Here is a 17,542-nt window from a genome sequence, read left to right as displayed (position 1 = left end):
TTGAAAATATTATCTTTAGATTTCAATAAATAATATATTTTTAAATCGTTAGCAAAGAACAAGTATTTAGATTTAATATCATGAGTATTATGAATTAAAGTGGATCTAAGACAGTTTTCTGGGGTACCTCACATGAACCTTGTATATTTAAGAATAAATGGTGCATTAGTATTCAAACTAACTGGTTGTTATATGCTTCAAATGACGTTAAACCCAATTTAACTAGTTGTCTTTAACTTCATAAGCTTCCAGTGTAAATAGAGCATGTTCGTGTCCTTCCTCGAAAACTAATAATTTAATTAATAAAATAGAGTAGGTACATTCGATTCAGTGGATCGTTTCTTAATGAAATCCTGTTGTGGATAAGCTATAAAGAAAAGGGAGAATGAACAATGTTTTCCAAAAAGCTTTTGTCGGTATTGAAAGTTGCCAAACAGGTGTAAAATTGTAAACGTCGGATCTGAAATCCGAGCCCGGTTTGAATATGGGATTCATATAGGCATGTTTCCAAAAGTTTTTTATATGAGCGCAAATGATGTTGGGATTCTTCTCAACTAGTGTATAATTCAGTAATTTGTTTGTCAAGTTTAGAAGAACGCCTTTCATCGATCCACAGACCATTATGTAGGCAAGGAACCATCCTAAAATCAACATTTTATTGACATAAATAAAAATATAATCTGCTTTAACCTCTGTTTGTGAATAAATAGGGGTGGCAACACATTAAATTAATCTTTTCCTGTTTTTTTCTCGAACCCATTGTTATTGCACAGCTCGTCGAAAATCTGGGTAGTCTCAAATTTTTGCGATTTAGTGACAATGTCGTGTCGGATTCAGTTGAAAAAAGATTCATAAAATTACATAAAAGACATTTATTTTTAGGTTTGTCTGACTTAAAAGTTCTTCTGAGATTGGTCGGAACGAGAGATAGCAGCGGCAGCAGCGTCCACTTACCAGCTGACGTGACTTACGATTGTTTCCACACGTGTGGTTAACTTCTCACTAGTGTACTTATAAATAAAATCTGCAAGCTGTAAACTTTGAAAAAAATATTAAATTAAAATTAAAAGTGAAAAACGATTGACAGCCAGTGGTGTCGAATAATGTTTAGTTCCATGGTTATATTTTATGTATAAATATATATATTTTTTTGCTCCCATAGTAGGTAAAGCTTAATACCACAAAGGCGGTGAAAATATAGCCAGATATGCCTTTCATTTACGATTCCGTACTGTGGAGTGAAAAAAGTTAAGCTGAGTTACTTTAGCTTTATTGTTATTTAATAAGTTCATTTTGTATCGTTAAAAATAAAACGACAGTATTGTTGTAGTGGGAAAGTGACAATAATCTATAATTCTCTCTGTCCAAATTTATTGCATAAATTAGAGAAATGCAAAACTGCATTAATTTTAATTAAAACGATTTTGTCATCCGGGGTTTAATAAATGTACGTTGTTTTATATTTACAGTTATCCGGTAATTTTGTATCGTTATGTGTGTTGTTGGCGTACCTTTCTATAAAATTAGTCGGTTTTTAATGCAGGATATTGCGTTTTATATCATAGAGATATCAACATCTTGTAAAATGCCTCAGCGGGTTTCCCCGTCTTCGCCGCTTTGGTTGTGATTCTGCTAATATTCTAGATTGTGTTTTCTGTTGTGGCGGAGATATCTGAAATATTGAAATGGGGGATATTTGCGTGTTCACGTCGGGATTATTTCGGTAAACGATCTGAAACCATCGATCCAAATGTTTTTTATGCATGACCTGCTTTCTATAATGCTATGATTTTCAGAATAATTCAATCTTCAACGTGTTCTATGCGTTTTCATTTGCAAATGTAGGCACAGAATGAGTTCTTGTTGCTCGGCGTGCTTTATACGAATTTTAGAGCAAAAGCTTCACATTTATCCTCTTCTACGTTATTATGATTAAACAAGTCGAACAAACAAAAATGCTGCAGGACCGAGTTGGATGTAGGTACGCATACTTCAAATATTTGACTAATTATACATACAGCAGTAACATATGTCTACATATTTTACTTGTTCGAGAATTTCTGCTGCAAACAATGTAATTATTCAATGCACTTTCCTAGAGTTGGTATGCTATTATTCATAATTACTAAAGTTTGCTACTTGAGAAGTTGATTATGATTGTTACATCAAAACTTAGCCAAATTGATGATCACATCACATTGTGTAAGCATGACAAGAATATAAAGAACGTGTGACGTTCCATTAATATCACGTTCTTGTGTGTTGAAAAACTGATTTTTGTATGCGCAATTAGGGTAATGCAAAATTACCAGCGTTTTGCTGCAATTTGATTTCAAATATTTAAATTAAGGTAACGTTTTGTGTCATAATTTTCTTTTGCGTAATTAGAATTTGTCTGGTATTTTAGTTGTAATCAGTGAGTTATTTGAAACCTTCATACAATTAGTCTTTCAATCAAGTACTGTTCAAGCTGGAAATAAATTCACTGAGCACGGAACTAACTTCTCAAAGCTTTTAAGTTATAATTAACACAAAAAGTAGGTATATTTAAACGTCAAACGTCTTTCTGAAGAATAAAAGCAATAAGTGTAGGGTCGTTTTCAAGTGGTTCCCTTTAATACTAAAACGACAGCCTAATTTAGAAGATAACAAAGGAACGCAAAAATTAATATCTAAGCCCGTTTGACACGTCACTAAATTTAAACCTGAATCTAGGGCGAATGCGATTTGCACCATGAAAACTGGGGAAATGTTTATCAATGATTTGATGATTTAAGTATTTGTTAATTAAGTTATGGTGCGTTAGAGTCGTAATAAACTGGACATGAACAACTCGTTGCCAATAATCAATAAACCGAATAAAAAACTTGATCTAAGGTTATTTAGACAGAACTTTCCTCGCCCCTGAAGTACAGTACATATCCAGCTTTTTCGAACAATTATTAAACTTGATTTAAGTACATAATTCTAACAAACATGAAGGAATTGATAAACCACTAGAATTTATTGATAATATTTTGCACATATTAGATAGGGTTTATTAGTAAAAATTTGGTGGTGTCGTCATCAATTTTTTTGGGCGGCGGAGATAAATAGATACATTTTGATTAACGATTTACCACAATTATGATAACTTGATAACCTTAAAACGTGGGCAAAATTTCAGAGCATTCGGTCATGCAGTTAAATTGTAAACCGTTGTTACGCAGTTTTGATTTTTTTTTCTAAAAAATCTGTTTGTTTGGAGTCAAAAATCAAGACATGATATTCCTATTCTATATATAAAATTTGATAACAATAGGTCTGGTAGTTTCGAAGGTTTTCTGATTAAGAAAAATCTAACAACAGAACAGTGTTTTTTCGTACTAAAGGGATCATGAAACGTCGAGAGAACATGGAAGTTACCATTCGTCGGATGGATCCTATTACAATACTTCCTCAGCTTACGCTTGGGAACTAAAAATCGGAAAAAGGGATTATAATCTTATTCCATTATTCATTGTTGAATAAGTTCGCGTGGGAATAAAAACTTAATTTTTGAGACAAAATAAAAACCAGTTCGGTTTATTAAATGAACAATTGGTGCAATTAGTACGCGAAATGATATTCTGGAGAGTGGAAATGAAGTGTAAATTAAAAACAAAAATTGTGTTTCTTTATTGCGTCTTGCTGTTTCTATTTTACTAAATAAGGCTCAAATTATGGCTTCTTTATTTTACAGTAAACAGACAGCATAAAAAAGTACACTAGTCTTTCAGACCGTTCGTGAAAATACAATTTTGTATGCCATTGACAAAGTTAAAGAACTAATTTTCTTGCAATATTTTTAGCAGCTATCGCTCAGTAACACTATATGAAATTGTTTAAACTCCGATTTTTTACCGCAGTGTAACTTCTATGAAGACTGTAGTAGTTTCAAATTTATTACACGAAAAATTCCAATTTTATTTGCTTGAATTTTTAATAAAGTTTTCTTTAGTAAAGTGATTCATGAAACTCTAACCGTTCTCCAAATTAAATCGTTGCCTTAAAAACTTGACGAACAAGGTGCACTTTAAGAGTAGGTGTCAAAAAGAAAATATGAAGTGAGATTTCTGAATATCAGATAATTTAAAATAATAACGCTCGCTCTAGATAAACTTTCCAGTATACATTTTGCAAGCTTTATTTAGACAAATCTCATATTCCGTTGCCGATTAAACAGGTAGACATTTCATTAATGGTACCTATTTTAAAATCATAAGTTAGAACGTACATCTTCAGATTCATGTGTAGTTTTATGCAAAGTGTCTTATGAACTCATGACTTACAGTCGCCGTCAAACTGACGATTTTTCTGAGAAATCTAAAATTTTAATGGTTAATGTTAAAATAATAATAGCCTCAAAACGAGTAATTTTAAGTTTTCATATTTTTTCTTGTTAATGTACAGCGTGAGTTATAAACGCCCGCTCCTCGATATCTTCTTACTTATTGGAAATAGAAAAAAGCCTACCACAAAAATTGTACAGTTCCTTAAGCAGTAAGCACTATATCCTAAAATTATTTTCATTTATTCAGAGACTTCTGTTTTTAGAGCATAACACATATTTTAGTTTTTTCAAATGGAATACTCTATATATATTTTTTTCTACTCCCACTATTGTAAATAGCTAATTTTATACAATCTAGTCGCTGTGTAAATGATTCTTTACGCACAGTTGTGTGTAATGGCTGTGTGTAAGGAATAGGGAATTATTTGTTTTACTAAAAATATGTTGGCAGTATATCTCACCTTCTTGTACCATTTACAGTGATAATATGAAAATGTGTTTTATTTTCAAGATAAATCTAGTTAAGAATTATATTCTACATATACCATCCTTCTTTTTTGTATTAAATTAATCCTTTTTTTATCTGCAGATAGGAACTTTTTTCTTTAATATATGCGTAGTGGTAGGCATGCGCGTTTGACTTTTGTTGACAAAATACAAAAGTTATGTCAGAGAAAAGTCTGAAGAAGGTATTTTGTGGATTGTGAGTTTCTCTATTACTACAACAACATAATGTCACCTGAATCAGATTCCGAGATTGTTTGTACACCACCAAATATTGTCGACAAAGCTAATGATAATGACTTAATGAGACGACAGATTACCTTGTGGCAGCAAAATCTAAAAAGCGATATGAAATAATCTCTACAAATTTTATGGACTGGAGATTAAAGAACAAAGTGAAATCGTTTTCTGAGAATGTTGTTCTCGCTTATTTTGGTGAAATTTCGAAACAGTTCAAAGCATCGTCCTTATGGGCTATTTATTCAATGGTGCGTAGTATGTTAATTATTATGATAAAATGGAATACATTTTTTTGTTAAAATGTGCTTTTTTTGGTGGTCGTAGAAAAAGTATAGTACATAACTCGAATGCAAACGCCTATTCCGCACTCGTTAAATTACTGCACTCGCCCCTACGAGGCTCGTGCGCAATTTTTGAACTCGTGCGTAATAGGTTGTTTACTATTTTCGTTATGTAATATACTATTACGTATTCTGATTGTCCTTGTCTTATGGTTTATAACCGTAGTTTATTTTGAAAATTATGATGCGACGTTGCCAAGTTATTCCAATTTTTTTGAAATTGTTTAGTAATGGAAGTGTTCACAAAAATCGCAATAGGGTTGGTTTTAAAATTTAGGTTATAATATTTTGTGGAAAGATAAATAAAGTTACGCGCGTTATTGCGGTGTAAATAAAATTAGATTTTAATATATACAGAGTTTATAAACAATTAAATCATGACAATTTTCAAAAATATCGATATTTAAATTTTTTCAAATGAAATGTACTTTATTATTACTACATCTTGTGTTCTGATTAAAAAAACTGCAATATGAATACTTGAAAATTGTAAAAATGTTTTTAAATACTCTGTATATTAAAATTTTGTCTAATTGATATTCATTTATAACTATATCTATTCTGTATTCGTGGAATATATAATTATATTAATGAACTAATCATCCAATTACCTATAAAAAAGCAGCATTTATTGCGCTAATAGATAGGACATTAAGATTAAAACTACATGAACAAGAGAAGGAGAATAAATTTAATTAACATCATAAAACAGACTGGAAGAAATAATTTTAAGGGAAGGAAGAGTTAAAGAGATAGAAAAAAAAGAAAGTCAGGACAAAAATCATAAAGAGATGAAATTTAGACGCAGTATCACTTATATGGGCAATGTATCAGAGAAAATAAACAGGGTGTTGAAACGAAACGGCATGGAGATTATACTAATAAGTGATGAGAAATTAAAGGAATTCTGTTCAATTATAAAGATAAAATAGAGGAATCAGAAGCAGAAGTTTAAAAAAAGTAAAGTGTGTAAACGAACAAGTAGAACTGAAATTATTCCAGACAGTTCTGGACAGCACAGCTATATGGAATAAAGTACCTACTTAAGATAAGAATTTGTTTGAGGCTAATATTTTTAAATTTGAAAGCCAAATATAATTTATTTTAGGGTTTTATGGTTTATAATAAAAGTCGCTAGGACGAATGAGAGGGAATGTTAAAAATCCCCACGTAGTAGATACTTCTAATTTGTAATTTTTGTGTATTTTTAGTATTATAATATTTAGGAATAGCTGACGGTAAGATTGTTTAGATGTAGTAATAGTGTAAAACATCTTTGGTTTGTGGAATGTATGTGATGGCAGGCGATAAATGCGACATAAAATGAGAAGTGAGGTTAGGATTGAACATGTGACGGTAATTTTCGTTAAAATTTTGTTAAAATACTGACACTAAAATATGTTCAATTTTGTTTCTGTAGTAGAGGACTGAAGAAGGAATAACCCCAAACCGATTCCCTGATATATTGTGGAAAAATGCAACGCATGGCTAATTAAACATTAATTTAATACTTGCCATGTATTAAATTAATGTTTCCCTTTCAAGCTAAAAACAATGAATGGCGTTTGCTGAATTTTATATCCCCTATGTGTTCTCAAGTTTAGTGGTGAACCTGTATATAATATATAATTATATCAAATTCCATAAAACCTTTCATTGTTGTCAAAAATTTAAGAGTGTGGTAGGTTAAATGGGTGGGGACAACATTTACTCAGAAATATGTGTATCTAGGTAGCTTCTTTCGCCAAGTACTTTCTCTACTAGTTAGGTTAATGTTATTGTTAAATTGGAGTAGACCTACCGTTGGCCATTAATCATAATCTACAATGATCAAACGTTCTAAATATAGGTTGCCACCGCAGATTAGTATAATAAAAGAGTTCTCACAGCATATTCTTATAAAGGCGTAATTTTTGGGACAAAATGGTTTAATATATGTAGTCAGATTCTTAAATACAGCTTGCAGTATTTTTAAGTAAGTTGCAATGCTAACCTCTTACTAAAATTAAGTAAAGTAAGATGTCAGCTAAGCGAAAGAATAGTTGCGTTATTAACGAATTTATGGTTCGAAATAATTTTCTTTTCTTCATTGTTTCACAAGATTTGCCAAAAGAATGACACGTATTCTTACAGCAGTGGATTACGAATATAAAAGAAAGATCTAAGTTGTCCGATACTAACTAAAAAAATATGACAATTCAGAAAGTAACAATTTCCAACGCATAATGCAACTCAAAAGTATTAATAAAAGTGGATATAGAATATTACCATTCTCTACTCTAGATGACACTGTTTTTACTGTAGTTGTACGTACGAATAGTTGGTACAGAATTTACAAATTAAAAAAACGGATATTTGTAACTAGCGATAAATTACTAAACCAAGTAATCTGTAGAAAATCCTCTTGTGTAAAATTATTTACATGCATGTTTATGTCCCTGACATAAAATAAAACGTAATTTGTGGCGCAAATAAAATATGATTATAATAATTCAAAACCGTAAATCAAGCGGTTTATTAGCGCTATCAGGAGACCACCAACCAACGATTTGGCAGGGTAATAGACATGTACGTAGTAAAATTTTATTCCACAGTTTAATTACTAAACAGTCACTACACGTTATTCCCACTAAAAATTTGATATTACAACAAACGTTTGGCTCCGGGGAGCTTTTGCAGAAACTAATCATAAATCTCAGTTTTGTGTTGAAATATGAAGTGTTACTTGCGCAATACTTACACATTACGTCTAATCTAACTTCTATACTGCTAGATTTCGTTGAGTATGATTCATGTACAGCGACGCAGCTAAGAGTCCGTCCATGATTTTCTTTCGAAATGGTAAGTTCCAACACCGATAACGCCAACCACGTTCTGGGATTATCCAGCTCTGTGGTGTTTGTCTGTTGCTTCGTAGGCGTAATTTCATGCTGATCTGTAAACAAACAGTTGTCTTCATAAACCGGCTCCAGACTCGAGCTTATTTGTTTGCAAATTGGTTTGCTTAATTATTTCAAGTTGACTTCTCCACGCTGTGTCTAATCAACAGTGTTGTGCAATAGATAATTTGAAATTATCCAGATGAAGATAACAGGTGGTTTGCCTATTTTTAATATCGGTGTAGACGGTATATATATTTTTTTAAACGTTTCCTTAAAAAAATATCTAACTATATTATAAAAAACTAAAAAAATTGTTTTTTAGTCCATAAGAAAATTATTTCAAAATCATATTATTATTAAATTCTGTTAAAAATATTGTGCCATGATATAAAGTAAGTAAAATAATATTCAACAGACAGGCTGGTTCACTGAGTTGATACGGAAAAAATATATTTTTTTTGAAAATTACTAAATTTCGCTTTATTTCCAAAAAAGATTATTATAATGTTATAATGTGTACTGATTTACAGATCTATCTAGTAGTCGTAGACATTAGTTCCATTATTATTTACGCTTATCACCACATTTATACATTTTTCTATTCGTAGGATTTATACGTATAGTAACGAAAAATATCTTATTCAGTACTTAAGATATGACAAAAGTTATCATTTTTTAAAAAACGAAGTTTATTACTCCTATTAAGTAGGGGAATGAGAGGCTTGTTGAAACAGTTTTTAGGAAAACGAATATAATTTGGTATCTATTAGCTGTTTGACCATTATAAAAGTATCTATCGGTAATCTAACTATTCCCCTATTGGACTGAACAGGCAAAAGGTCAAAATTGTTCATCTTCACTTCACACCAGGCATTTTCTTAAAAAAAGTGCATTGTTACAACTTGCCCCGTGATTGGGGCTAGTTGTAACAGCCATGAGACAGGTACTAACAGTAAAAATAAAGTTGATGTTGATACATATTTAGACTTTATTTTTCAAAAATCAACACAACACTTCATTATATACAATTTTTTTTCACTAAAACTGAAATAAACTTTTAGAAAAAGAGTCAACATTAAAGATTTGAGTTTTGTCTTCCTTTTTCTTAATATATCTGGAAAGCGATATATGGCATAGGTCAAAATTTTGGTTCGCTTTTCGTATGGTAGGTACGAGATTTGTAGAAGTGAATTTAGGATAAGTTGTAACTTGCCCCAAAGCTATTGTTACAACATGTCCCGTAGCACAATTTTCTACATTTTATTACATTTCGACAAAATTATGTGGCTTAGCGTCAAAATGTGTAAGGAATATCAAAGCTGAGTAATTTTTGAGCTACATGCAAAACTAAAAGTTTTAAATTAATTAATAACTGATACGAAAAACCAAATTTTACTAAAGCAATATTTTACATTACTTGACCAAAACGAAACACGTGCACACATCCACTCACTGCGCTGGCTGAAGGAATAGTGGTTGTGATGACATGATGTCTTATGGTGCAAGAATTAAATTCAGTAAAAAACGTGACGTTAAAGAGTTTAAATTCTGGGTAAAAATTTAGTGTTACAACTTACCCCTGTTACAACAAGCCCCTAGTTCCCCTACTTATTATTCTGAATAATGTTTTTTGGTTGTCGAAGATTTAATTTATGTAATATTGTTTTTCTCTTTTCATTAAATTAACTAGGCTGTGTTCTGCTACAGCTTCAGTATGATTTCCAATAAGATTATTTGTTATTTACATACACTGTAATTTTTCATTTCTCGAAGGTAAGGCTGCGGAAATGTTATAATCGGGTTCATCTGAGGAATGACTACTTTCATATCTCCTCGACGTTTCATGACCCATACAGTATTAAAAATAGGTCTACCGTTTTCGTCTGTCTATCTGTCGTTTGTCTTCTGTGCCGCTATTGACAAGACATAATCTCCGAAACAATAATTGTATATTCGCTTGTTGTCAAACTTTATATGTATTTTAAGAATATCGTGTAAATGGTAAAACGTTAACCAGAATTTGTCTATTCATCTCCATAAATAATGTGATGACGTCATCTCAGAATTTTGCATAATAAACATTATTTAAATTTTATAAAATAACATATTCCTACATTTATGGTTCATGAATTTGTCTTGACGTGTTACCCTAGATATCCTGATTCTTCCAAAAGAGTTCAAAACTGGGCAACAACATTTCGCAATTTTACTTTGAGACTGCAAAATCGAATGCTTGGAAATCTCACAAATGTTTTAATTTATAGTGAATATGGTAAATAGTTAATCAAAAGTTATTCGTTTATCTCCCCCTCCCCCCATGCAAATTATGCAAAATATTATGAGCTTGTACTTGTGGTTCATCATTGCATTAATATTTTTTATAACAGATGGTCGGAGGAAAATTGCTCCAATAAGTTATTATTTATTTTTATTTTTATTTATTTATTTAGTAACTTATACAGGGTGACTCAAAAAAATAAAGATTAAGGCAATTTATTTCATTGATCAACAGGAACGGAACATCCCATTTTCCAATGCAGTACTGCTATTATTCCTATTATACTGGACTTGTCCAAATTTATATACGCGTCCTTGCTAAAATGTTAATGACGTCATAACAAAATTTTGTAAACACTCTTTTGAAACAAACGCAGAGCATGCTTCTTTACTTTTACTAATTATTTTAACTTTAGAAATTATGATAAAAAAATACAAATCGCAAATCAAATTTTACAATTTTTAAAAAAGCTGTGTATTTTATAATGTAGGGGAACGAGGGGCTTGTTGTAACAGTTTTTAGGAAACCGAATATAATTATAAAAAGTATTATAAAAGTATCTATCGGTAGTCTAACTATTCCCCTATTGGACTGAGCAAAAGGTCAAAATTGTTCATCTTCACTTCACACCAGGAATTTTCTTAAAAAAAGTGCATTGTTACAACTTGCCCCGTGGTTGGGGCTAATTGTAACAGCCATGAGACAGGTAGTAACAGTAAAAATAAAGCTGATGTTGATACATATTTAGACTTTATTTTTCAAAAATCAACACAACTTTATTATATACAATTTTTTTTCAGTAAAACTGAAATAAACTTTTAGAAGAAGAGTCAACATTAAAGATTTGAGTTTTGTCTTCCTTTTTCTTAATATATCTGGAAAGCGATATATGGCATAGGTCAAAATTTTGGTTCGCTTTTCGTATGCTAGGTACGAGATTTGTAGAAGTGAATTTGGGATAAGTTGTAACATGTTACAACTTGCCCCAAGGATATTGTTACAACATGCCCCGTAGCACAATTTTCTACATTTAATTACATTTCGACAAAATTATGTGGCTTAGCGTCAAAATGTGTAAGGAATATCAAAGCTGAGTAATTTTTGAGCTACATGCAAAACTAAACGTTTTAAATTAATTAGTAACTAATACGAAAAACCAAATTTTACTAAAGCAATATTTTACATTACTTGGCCAAAACGAAACACGTGCACACATCCACTCACTCCGCTGGCTGAAGGAACAGTGGTTGTGATGACATGATGTCTTTTGGTGCAAGAATTAAATTCAGTAAAAAACCTGACGTTAAAGAGTTTAAATTCCGGGTAAATATTTAGTGTTACAACTTACCCCTGTTATAACAAGTCCCTGGTTCCCCTACTTCAGGGGTGAGGGAAGCTCTGTCTAAATAAGTTTAGGGACTTCAGGCAATTTTTTGTCACATTACCGCTATTGTATGAAACAATAAATTTTTGTCTCTTTTTTAGATTAGAATTGAATGCTACATATTTATTACAAAATGTATTGTAGATGATAATCTGTTTGCAAAAACGAGTCAAAGTTGTCTAAATAGAACTTCCCTCGTCCCTGAAGAACAAGTTTCGTTTTTAAGATATGTTAGAAAACTTGAGACTCCAGATTTTGTTTTGTTAACCTCTATATAAGTATTAAAATAATAATTAAAAATTGGGATGTGGAAAAACAATAGGTAAAAAAGTATGCTTCAACGAGATTTAAGGAAATTTTGATGGCGACAGTTTTGTATGTCCACTGTACGTAGGTCGTTCCAGTAAAATTAGTTAAGTACCTAATTTTCGATTTAATTAATGAAGTAATTTGCTTCATTCCAATTTTTTGTAGATATGATGTATAAATATGGCTCTAAACAAGATTAAGAAACTACACATCTAAAAGTATGTCATTATGCACATTTATAGTGCGATTTACTTTACAAAATTTTAAGATGACGCCATCCTTTGCTCTAAGTGCCGGCAACTGGGGCCCAAGGCGGCCGAGTGTCAACGTAAGTAGAGAAGCGGCCCCGACGGATAATACAATATGTGTCTACAGGCTTCGTCGCAAGTGCCAACGCATCGAAGTCGCGACTGGTGTTTGGACAGCGGTGCTACAACGCATTTATGCAACAACATCGAACTTTTCCGCGAGTTCAGTGATTCGAATCGCGGTACGTTAAGTCTCGCGAACGACGTGACTACCGAGACTATGGGCGACTACACGTGCCCAGCTTGCATACGAACCTCATGTTCGTCAGCAAGATGACCGATCGCGATTCTGGACAAGAAGGGAAGGCTATGGCTAAGCGCGGAGAGGATCGGCGATTTGTATGTACAATGTGCGCGAATCGACGAGCGACGCGAGTGCAGCATTGTCGAGTTCCCGAAACAACCGCGTCACTCTCGAGCTCCTACACCGACGCATGGGGCACGCGAACACGAAAGACATTTCTCATGCCGTCCGTAACAACTGAGATGACCAGAACTCCGATCGAATCCCTCGGGATGGCCAGGTACTTCGTCGAGTTCATCGACGATCACTCGAAATGATGCGAGGTTAGGTTCCTAAGATGCAAGTCAGAGGTGTTCAACGCGACGACCGATTATCTTGCCCTCGTGGAAAACCAAAAGACGAGGACCGTGAAGTGCATTCAGTCCGACAACGGTCGTGAGTACACGAGCCGCATAACTCAGAGCAAAACAACACGGCAGAGAAGAAGAACCGCACCCTCCTGGACACCGTCCTATGTCTTCTGGCGGAGTCGAGGTTGTTGGACTACCTGCGGAATCGATTGCCCACGGTGAGCTTGGCCGGCCGAACGCCATACGAGGCGTGGACGGGGAAGGTACCGAGCGTCTCCCACCTGAGGGTGTTGGGCAGCAGGGTGTTTTACCTGGAAAGGGAAAGCTGGAATCTCGAGGACAAGAGGGGATCTTCCTCGGGTACTCCAGAGAATTGAAAGCATACCGTGTTTGGTTCCTGGGAGAGACGAAGCTCCAACTTCGAGTCGATGATGTCCCCCAGGTGCGCCGTCGAGATGAGACATCGCCCGGGCGCGACGTTTTCTACCTAACCGTGCCAGCTCAGGAGACGGCGGGCGTCGAGGTCGTCGATGACGTCGGACAAATTTCCTGTCCGAGATACCCATGAAGACGGCGATGAAGAGCGCTGACGCTGACGATTGGCGTTGCGCTGTCTAGGCGGAATCAGCGTCCGTACTGAAGAACGAGATATTTGTGCTTGTGGACCGTCCCCGACAAGGTAAAGTTCATTTCTCAGAAACCTTCGCGCCTGTGGCGCAATTTAGTTCCATCTGATTAGTCGCTTCCCTGGCGGCTCGCTACGGAGGAAGAGATATTTATGGAGCCACCGAAGGGGTTTCGCAAGGCTCTGCGGGGCATCGCCGAGTCCGAGGACGACAGTTCCGTGAGGACGAAAGCCCGAAGCATGCTACGCGAACTAGACGTAGGGGACAGGGTGTGCCTGTTGAGGAAGGCGTTATACGACACAAGTCAGGCCGGCGGAAGGTGGTACACAAAACTTTTGCGCCGCCGCCGTTTTGAACGAAATTGGCGCGACAGCGACGGTGTCCGACCCATGTTTGTTCCGAATGGGTTTGGGAGAAAACGCGACGTTGATAGTAATCTACGTGGACGATACGAGGAAGATCACCGAGAACACGAAGTTGTTGTCCAATCGTTTCGAGATCAAGAACTTGGGAGCGGTGAAACATCGTTTGGGGGTAGAGTTCGAGGAAACCAACGGCAGGGTAACCTTACATCAGCATGGCTACGTTAACGAAGTGCTCGCGAGATTTGGAATGTCAGATTGCAAGCCCGTCGCGACCCCTGTCGACCCAGGTACAACACTGAAGAAACGCAAAGAGCGAGTCGACGAAGAACTCCAGCTACCATACCGCGAACTCGTGGGTGCCCTCACCTACCTGGCGTCTACTACGCGACCAGATATCTCATTCGCGGCCAGTAGTCTCGGGCAATTTAACAGTTGTTTCTGGAGGGAACACTGGACGGCGGCGAAATGGGTATTACGGTACCTAAAGGACGTCGACTGGGGGAGCTGCGTCGACGATAGGAGGTCGTATACGGGCTACAAATTTTTGCTAAACGGCGCCCCGCTCCCATGGGAAGCAAGAAAACAACGGACTGTCGGCTTATCCATCACCGAGGCCGAATACATAGCGCTGTCCGACTGCGTCAAAGAAGCGCTTCATTGGCAGTGTTACGTACGCGAGTTAGGTTTTGACGAGTTGGCAGATTTGATTGTCCTCTGCGACAACCGGAGTTCGTTGAGACTGGCCGAAAACTCCGTGCTGCACAACAGGATCAAGCAGACCGACATCCGCCACCACTTCGTCCGGGACACCCTGAGGGACAAGAAGATCGAGGTGGATTACGTGGCGACGGAAAACCAGGTCGTCGACTTTTTTCTTCGGGACTCATTGTCATAGCGCGAGCGAGCCTACCGGGAAGAACTCTCTCTCTGCTTGCGACCTCCGTACTGTTAAGACGTGTTATGTTTGTGTATCAATCAATATATGTTAGGATGTAGCTCATGCGGCTTTTATTGGTCTTTTTCCATATCGTCCTTTATTATCTCGGGTCCTTACGATGGATTTGTAAATTACGCATGCAGGAGTACGTTGTTTTATAAAATTTGAATAATATTTATTTAGCAAAATTATAAGATGACATTTTGATTAACGATTTACCATGCTTCTGATAGCCTAAAACGTTTGTTAGGTTTCAGAGCATTCGATTTTGCAATTTCAGAGTTAAAATGTAAAATGTTATACAATTTTGAATTTTCTTTTCAAAAATTTGGATGTCTAGTCCAAAAACTCATAAACTACAATTGGAGGAGTATATTTTTTCTATAAAATTTAAATAGCATTTGTTAGTGTAAAAAAGGTTGGAGATGATGTTGGTGGGGTGGAGGTGGGGATAATATACATATAAAATTTGACAACAATTGGCCGATCAGACAGACGGAAACGAAAGACCTATTTTTTTCGTCGAAAAAACATGAAAGTAGCCAGTCGCTCGATGGACTCGATTAGAATACATCAATAGTTTACGATTGGGAAGTAAAAATCAATATTTTAAGACTTGGTTAAACATAAGAAATAATAAATTTACCTCTCAATAACGACTTAATTATTTAATTTCTCTTCCAGTAAACTTTTAATTGACGTATAAAGCGTATAAAGTCCATAGACTGCGTTCTACATGAAAAGGGCAATATTGTTAATTTGTTGAAAATATCTCGAATTTTTAATTTTGAAATTATTTATAACAGAAGAGATATTCGTCAATAATCTGTGTCTTCCATTTAAGAATTTTTAGACTCAAGCAGTATATCAAACAACGCATTCGAATTGTGTGGAATCGATTTGTTAAAAAATTTGTAATAAGTTTTGTACAAGTTTAAATCATGAAGTAAGAAGTACATTGTTAAAATTGTTAATGTTTATCTGCATAAATAAAAAAAATAAAATAGGTGCCAAAATAATAAATAATAATAAAACAAATAAATTTTAGTATATGTATATAAATTAAACTTTAATATCATATGGTCACAAGATTGTTAAACTTCTTCTATTTTTTTCTAATAAACATTAGCTCTCTTCCTCACCTTACTTTAAAAAAACATGTGGATCATATGTACTAACAAATGTGGGATATATTCTTGTTCCCAAGTTTTTGGTTAATCGAGAGGCATTTAACGAATCGGCACAACCACTGAGAAATTTTCCACATAAAACGCACTGTTCGTGGGTTTTATGGTGCTATCAAGTAAACGTGGAGTGGACAACAGGCAATTTGCACAAAATTCTAATTAAAATGCGTCCCTTGAAAGATTAGATAAAAATCGAATATAACACTACAAAAACTGCCACATTTCATATGCTACCTATACTGTAATTTCAGACTTACCTAAAAACCACTTAAGTACAGGTGGTGGGTTTCCATAGTGCGATACGCACTTAATGACGGCCACTTCACCATGAAGGGAGGTCAAGTTGTGACCTGGTAGGACTTGCGTGCCATTGTACTCTATTCGAGGCCGTTGTGGCGGAACTGCAACAAAACATTAACGTTATAATATATCCCTAATATATTTCGTAGATAGACGAGGGTAACTCAAGCACGGAGAGAATACTTGCAAAAATGGGTTTCCCTGGAAATATTAAAGAACTGCCTGTGTGGGGTCTATCGTAACGTAAATATGAACGACAAGAAAGCAAACATTTTTTTTTAATGTTGTGGGAGCGTTAGGAAGAGAAGCAATGAAAACTCTGATATTCAAAAGCGAAAAACAAAAAACGGAGGATGTATTCAGATGAGATTTTTATATGGAAAATGTTCAACAACTCTAATAGAAAATAACGGTATATTTCGTCAAGTTTTTATTTTTGCTTGTCGCGTTTAAATAAACACATGGTGTTTTATAAGAAGTTATTTAACAAGGTGTCTAAACTCCAACTTTTAAAAACTAATAATGCAAGTATTTTTCATGTTGAAACAACTTTTTACATATCTAAATGGGTAATTTGACTACCTGGATTGATTAAAAATATACAAAATTATATAAGTATTTAAATACTGAAGTACAGTTTTACTATTCAGATAATAAATATTTTCGTGGTCCTTTATTTAAATTTTGTTCTAGTGAGTACACAACGTAAAACCTAGCGTAACTTTTAAAAAGCGCCAACGGAAAATCAATATTTTAACTTCTTGTTTTGCTTCAGGTTCATTTCCTGTTCAGATCCTGCGACACGTATTACGTTAGAAGAAACATATAATAAACCGTCATATGCCAGGAAATACCTGTCATTTGCATTTTTAACTTATTGTATTTCAAATTTTCACATATTATTCTTTCATATTCGACTAATGTTTTTAATTAAAAATTTACTCTTGTGCTAAAGCGTTGTCGTGAACAAATTGG

The 17,542-nt window shown here is 34.6% G+C and overlaps 1 protein-coding gene across 4 annotated transcripts in view; it reads right to left on the bottom strand.

Moving 5' to 3' along the window:
* LOC135128126 (uncharacterized protein) overlaps positions 1-17,542 on the bottom strand; it is a 513,893-nt gene that overhangs the window by 88,472 nt on the left and 407,879 nt on the right. For all 4 annotated transcript variants that reach the window (XM_064054997.1, XM_064054998.1, XM_064055000.1 and 1 more), the window contains 2 exons: positions 16,525-16,668; positions 8,138-8,332 (listed from right to left, as the gene is read on the bottom strand). In XM_064054997.1, the coding sequence (XP_063911067.1) occupies positions 8,138-8,332; positions 16,525-16,668 (339 nt within the window). The remainder of the gene's footprint in view (positions 1-8,137; positions 8,333-16,524; positions 16,669-17,542) is intronic.

The sequence above is a fragment of the Zophobas morio genome, unplaced genomic scaffold, assembly GCF_036711695.1.
Source record: "Zophobas morio isolate AGI-343-1 ecotype UQ-CSIRO unplaced genomic scaffold, CSIRO_AGI_Zmor_V1 ptg000012l, whole genome shotgun sequence".
Lineage (NCBI taxonomy): Eukaryota > Metazoa > Arthropoda > Insecta > Coleoptera > Tenebrionidae > Zophobas > Zophobas morio.
This window is presented reverse-complemented; position numbering and strand designations above follow the sequence as displayed.